At 41.0% G+C, this 6,703-nt stretch overlaps 1 protein-coding gene across 2 annotated transcripts in view; it reads left to right on the top strand.

Moving 5' to 3' along the window:
- The first annotated feature begins 602 nt into the window (after positions 1-602).
- ANKRD50 (ankyrin repeat domain 50) overlaps positions 603-6,703 on the top strand; it is a 60,611-nt gene continuing 54,510 nt past the window's right edge. The window contains exon 1 of one of the 2 annotated variants that reach the window (XM_006030136.3): positions 603-1,913. In XM_006030136.3, the coding sequence (XP_006030198.2) occupies positions 1,435-1,913 (479 nt within the window). In that variant the 5' untranslated portion in view covers positions 603-1,434. Of the gene's footprint in view, positions 1,914-6,397; positions 6,429-6,703 lie in introns of those variants that run through there. The other variant, XM_025211716.1, reaches the window with a different exon arrangement.

Genomic DNA, 6,703 nt, shown 5'->3' with positions numbered 1-6,703 from the left:
GGCGGGGGGACGGGGCGAAGGCTGGCTCCAGCCCGGGGCCCGCAATTTGGGAGGATTTGGGAAGAAACCTTTCGGGACGTTGGTTGTAGCCGTGTAGCCAGACTCTCCCTATGCCTGGGGAAAGGGTTCGTGTGCTGGAAAGCTTGCAGAGAACATTTTTTTCTAACTATTGAGTTGGTCTGATCAAAGAGATCAGGGCTGCCCAAAGAGCCTTGGAACCCGCTCAGAATCTGTCTGAAGGACGGGGAAATGCACAGACACACAGGCACACCCCTTTCACAATTGGCCTAAAGGAGGGGGAAATGCAGTGACACGCACACAGATGCGCACACACCCTTTCAGAATTGGCCTGGAGTGGGAAGTGTACACACACACACACACACACACACACACGTGTGTGTATACATGTCCACATGTGTTTGCAGATGTACATGCATGTGTATATAGGCGTGTGTCTGCATCTATATGTACACAGATCTGTAGCGTTCCACTTGATTCTCTCTCTCTTTTTTTTTCCCCCTTTTTGCTGTCTGGGCTTTTTATTTGCAAGTGCTGCCTTTGTGAAATGCAAACATCTGGTGCACGAGGTTTAAGTCATTACCCCTCTTTTTTTCTTTATTCGGAGCTGTAGGAGAAGAGGTTGTCGGCTGCTTGACAGCTCCTGATCGCAATGCCTGGGAGCCGGTTCTCCAGGATCCTGAAGGAAGCACTGGACGGGTGACTCTCAGGGAGAAAGTGTTAATGTTTTCCCAGCTTCTCCTCTGCCTAAGAAATCGTCATGTGAAGCACTTTGTTGGCAGTTGCCCAGATGTATGAAGGCTGCAAGGCTTACCGTTGAAACTGAACCGTTTCTCAGCAAGTGAAACAGAGCCACATGTTTGCAACATAAATTGGAGACTCGGAAGAAGAATGCTTCTGTACCGAATTCCCAGAAGGTACAGTTTTCCTGTGGACAGCTTTGTCTGGATGTAAATCCAGAAAGATTAATGCCTGGATTTGAGAGACACTTAGTGTACACAGAAAAATTGGCTTTCTCTCAGTTTTCCCAGATGTATTGTCTCCTCTGTATACCGGGAACACACACAACTATGTAAACTGCAGTTATAATCGTGGAGTTGTATAACCTTTTGAGCTATATGAGAAGTGTTACAGAGCCTGGGTACCAGGCATTGCTTCACAATACAACCAGTTGAACGGTCATATGTTGCATGGTCATTACAAACATTCATTTGCATGGAATGATACCTATCACCCTGCATAGAGGCTAACCTGCAAGAAAGGTTAACTGAACAAAAGGTTAACTGAACGTCTTGCTCTATGGCCAGTTCCACACAACAGATATATTTGTGTATAAGATGAATCGTTACATCTGTCACTGAAGATGCTGAAGGTATATTGCTGTTTATGACGGGTACCAGGAAGACTGTCTAGAAAATGGCTCAAACCAGTTTGCTGCAGGGAAAGCAGTTTTACTGTAGGGAGTGGGTTTTCCACAAGCTTCAGCACTGCCTTCAGGAGAAAGCTAACTGCAGCAACAGTGCTGCCAACAAACTATCTCTTGTGGCAAATTCTGGGAATAATGTTGGCGTTGGCTCTGGGAAAGGAGTTGCCTGGGGTGTGCTGTTGGTAGGAGGGCCTGGTAGTGGAAAGACAGCCCTCTGCACTGAGTTATTGTGGCCAAGTTCACCTGCAAGCTTACAAAGAGGCTTACATCGCCAGGCTCTAGCCTTCCACTTCTGCAGGGCCCAAGACTCTGACACACTGTGTGTTGGTGGGTTTATTAGAGGCTTAGTTAAACAGATCTGCCGGAGTGGACTCATTCAGGGATATGAGGACAAACTAAGAGATCCTGCAATTCAAAGTCTCTTGCAGCCTGGGGAATGTGAGAGGAACCCTGCTGAAGCATTTAAAAGGTAAAAAATAAAAACCAGCTTTTGTTTATATGATAGCCTTGCATCCAAAGAGGCCACAGCACTTTACAGACTGGTAAAATACAATTTTCTTTTAGTATCATGGTTTGCTGATCTTCATGGCTTATTGTCATGACTTTCAAAAGTATTGTGAAAAACCTAAGTTTTTGTTATGGTTGGCATAATAAATAGCTACTTCTAGACAAAATTAAATCTAATTCACTATACATGCTTATCCTGAATTGTAATCAATGACTGCTTTTAAAGATATCAAAGAAAGTTGCTTTCAGAGTTTAAAACAGTCAAACTGTTGGCTCTTGTGGCCTTTACATAATGACCTGCTTACTGCATGAGTCCTGCACTTCCTCTGAAGACAGGATTTTTGGCTAGAAAATAAAGGGTATTTGGATTTGATATGGAACTTCTATCGGGTATTCAAAAGACCCAGGTAGGAAAATGCTATTTTTAAAGTTAACACCTTCTTCTAATGCTCAGTGCTCCTAGCACAACCTGCACATGTGTAATTTGTATAACTGATATATTTTAGAGATCAGGGGAACTTAATTGGGAATAGCTGTTTTTTCCCCCCTTCAGGTTTTGCTCAGGGAAAAAAAAATAAATAGAGACTCTATACTTTGAAGGAATAAATAACTTAATGCCTGCATTTTTCCTTAACAATGTCATAAGAAATTAATTGGTGAACTGTGCAAGTAGAAACCCACTTTAGTTGTGCTCTATTAACTTCTGTTATCGGTGCTCCTAAATGCACTAAACTGCTCCCAACTGTTATCTTAAAGCTTTTTAAATTACTCTTGAAAACCTTTTTTTTTTCTTCTTTTTTTAATCAGTGCTAGGAATACTAATATATGTGAATGTAAATGTTCTATAAACAAGGATCCTTAAAAGAAATTACATATGCATTCTTAACCACAGCAGTGAATGCTGGATTTTTTTTCCTGGTGTGGCTGATTTAACCATTGAAAACGAAGGATATCACAATAAAGGCAAGGTTGACTCAATACCACTCTTTATAATGGGATTCTGGGACTTTTACACTTAGGTCATTGTTATGACACTTTCACAGGACAATAATAGCTAGGTCACTTCTCTTCAGTGCCCTGAGCAAGTCTCTTTCTGTAGTTTTTGTGGGTTACAAAAATATCCATTTTCCCCCCATTCCTTGCTGTTTCTGCTCTGGAAGGGGGGCTGGTTAAATGGACTGCAACTGTGCCGCAGTACCTGATCAGATCACACATTGGCAAGTTGAAGTGAAGGAAGCTTTCAGTGGCAGTAACTGTCTTGTTCTTGCCTGGTGAATAAATAGGATGTGAGTCTTCCCATTGTTTAAAACCAACACCTTTCACAAGTACCAACTTGATGGTCCCCACCCCATGAGAAAGCTGAAAGTAGACAAACGTGGGAATATATGCTAGTTTTACTGTTTGCAGATGAAAGCGGTGACAGTTTTCAGCAATCAGACTAATTTTAAAATGTGCAGAACCTGTTTTTGCAATGATTAAAAATTTGGAGGAATTAATTAAATACTTGTAAACTGTACAACTGATGGATTTGGAAACTGAACTTTATGCAGCCAGGTTGTCTCAAGTCAGGTGGAAGAATACAGTTAGAAAATGTTTGTGTTCTCCATTGATTTCCTAGAAACCTGAACTGGTTTGCTGCTTGAAATATGACAGTATTTCTGCAAAAATTGAGGACTCTAGGAGAAAGGACCCAAGGTAAATTCAACAGCAAAATATGAAAAGTGTAGTAAGTCACAATCTGGAGTGGTACTGGCTCTCATTAACATTGGCTTTGACTTACTTCAAGCAGCCATTCTAATAATTAGTTATTTCTGTAAGCTTTTAGTGTCCTATCAGAGGCTACTGGCCTTTTGTGAAAAAATAGACCTAACAGAAGAGAAACAGCTGCTATTTTCATTGTGTACCCAGATCTTGCGAGTCTGTGAAAGTGTTGTAGAGTACATTTCATGTATAGATTAATAGATGGATTTAATTAAAGACACCAAAACGTGGAATACATGTTTAACAAGAATCCTAAATTATGTTTATGTTAAATATTTTTCATTGTTCTGAAGTGCTCATGTTACTGATCGTGCTGTAGCTGTATCTGTCTAGTTTATGTATGCATGTATCCTGGTATGTGGTAATGTCAAATGAATAATCCTTATCACTCCTAATACTGTTGCATTTCTGTTTGTATCTCCCAGAAAGTGGACAATAACCACCGAAACCATCAATATGTTGCAGTAGGCAGACTGGGGTGGGGTGGATATTCATATGCAAAACGGTTCAAAGTTCTGTATTTTAAAGCAAAAATCTTCTGTTTATAAATCTGAAGAAGCTTTATACTGATACCTTTATCTGCCCTTGTTTTTATCTGTTGGCAGAGTGAAGGAGGAGAAAGTTCTCTCTGTAGTGAAAGGCTAGTTTATAAACAGCTTTCTATTTGCCAAAAAGGAAAAAAAGAAATGTTTCAAGTGTCATAATTTAGCCTGAGTTTACTAATGTCACTTCAGGTATATATACAGCCCCTACTCCGCCAATGAAATCAAGCTAATTCTTCAGTTTAATGTTTATAAGAATCTCCTTCCACCTCCCCCTCTTTCCCCCCCAAAACCAACCAAACAAAAAAAACAACCCATTCCACAAAATGTTAATCTCTGAAATAATATTGGTTCCTAAAGCAATGATTTTAGGGTACTTCTAAGCCACTGTGCTTTGTTACAAACAACACTGCTTTCATGTAATGAATATGATGGCAGTTGAAGTTCTTGTTCTGAGTACTTGAGTTTCTTGCCCTACAACTAGACTTCCAGGACAGCTGGCCTATCTACTTATGCTGGAGTTCCCAGACTCTCCTATTTAACTTCTGGCTGTCTCCCTGTCGCAAAACACCTCCCATCTTGTGTTCTTCTGCTGGTGCCAACAAGAGCAATATGACACTGACAAAATTATGTCAGCAAAGTAGAAGTGAAAGCTCAAAGTATTTCAAACAGGAAGTACCTAGGTGGAGATGTAATCTTACATGGGATTTCCTTGTTTCTAGAAGAAGGTAAAAAAAAGTATTCTTTGAAATTAATGGTGCAGATTAGAATTAAAGTAGAAAGTGACTAAAGGTGCAGATCACATTTGAAGTGGAAAGTGAGTAAAGGATTAATAATACATTTATTGGAAATCTTGGAAACCGAAAGGAACAAGAGGGAACCTTAAAAAAAAAAAAAAAAGGTAAATCTGGTAAAAAATGCATAGTGGCCGGAGAAAGCAAGTTTACCTTGATTTTTTTTTTCTAGTCTCTGATGCAGATTTATTATCCTGTAGATCATATTTTAAATAGGTGAGTTTATTTCCTCCTGTGACAAGTGTTAGAATGGCTGTCATGACCTGGGTGGCAATAGTATTGGTAGACTCGCAGGTCTGCATTTTATAGACTTCTTTAGCTGTCATGAATTAGTTTCCTTACTTGACTTTTTATTTTTGTTTTGAACACTTAAGGACATGACCTAGGCTTCAATATGGTCTCTATAGGTCAAATAGTAAGATACTGTAGCATGGATGGGTGACTGTATTGGGCAAGTTTTCCACTGGCAGTGGCTATGCTACACAAGTGCTGTAAGTACAGGATTAGACTTCATTTCTGTTGAGTGCTGGGGAAAATAGCAGATGCTTTTAGGTATTTTAGGTAGTACATAGGCGGCAGACAATACTTTTAACTTAAATTGGAGAATTAAAGTTAAATTTGAGATAAATATTCCTTAAACACTCTGGTGTAGCTACTACCTCTGTATAAATCTAAGGTTGCGTTGTAGAGTTCAGTTTTTGAAGGAGGTTGTCCTGTAAAAAATCCTGCAACTGCAAAAGCCAAAACAGAATATAAGCTTTAAGTAGTATTGATACAAAGTCATACAGAAACGAGGTAAAAAGTTTTGGTCCCTGCCACCCCCTGTTGAATTATCTCATTTTACTTCATAATTCTTTTAAAAAAATATCAAACTCTTGTGGCTCTGTCTTTCTGTTCTCTTTGGCTGTGTGTAGACAAAACGGGAGGAGTGTGTGCACAACACTTTAAAGCAGGCTAAATGCTTTTGCACCGCTTTAATGGTGTCAGTGTGTGCACGCCTCAGCGGCATATTGCGCATTAATTCCAGCCACAGTAGGAAACTCGGTGGTGTAATGCACCTTAAATGACTTGAGGCGCAGCAAACTAAAACACTCTATGGCTCTGCAGGAAGCCCTGCAGGCAGCCTGACAGCAGCCTGGGAAAGCAGCTCCTCCCAAGAGAAGCAGTGAGCCTGATCTTTTTTTTTTCTCCCCCCGGCCTAGTGCTTCCCTCCACAACTGCGGTGCCCCCTGGGACCATCCGAGCCGGGTGGCTGCAGGCAGATGCTGCCGGGGTGGGGGGCACAGCTGCAAAGGAGGGAAGCACCAGCTACCCTCCCACAGCCCAGGGACCACTCTGCCTGCTGGCAGCTTGCCCTCCCCCCCCTCACCAGAGAAGCAGGTAAGTCAGTGGGGTGTGTGCACGACAAGCGGGTTTAAACAGCCGTAAATTGAAGCAGTGTTTTTTAAAACTCACCACTTCAATTCAGGGCCCCTGTTTTGTCTACACATGCCCTTAGTTCACCCCTATTGATTCCAACAACAGTTTTGTGTAAGAAAGAAGTGTTTGAATGTGGACTTCTGATTTCAGCCAGAACAGAAAATATTTGTACCAAATCAGGGATCATGTTGAATTTTCCTTTGAGGTGGAATGTACAGAGTAGATGTGTGTCAGTT

Source organism: Alligator sinensis, unplaced genomic scaffold (genome assembly GCF_000455745.1).
Source record: "Alligator sinensis unplaced genomic scaffold, ASM45574v1 scaffold1029_1, whole genome shotgun sequence".
Classification (NCBI taxonomy): domain Eukaryota; kingdom Metazoa; phylum Chordata; order Crocodylia; family Alligatoridae; genus Alligator; species Alligator sinensis.
This window is presented reverse-complemented; position numbering and strand designations above follow the sequence as displayed.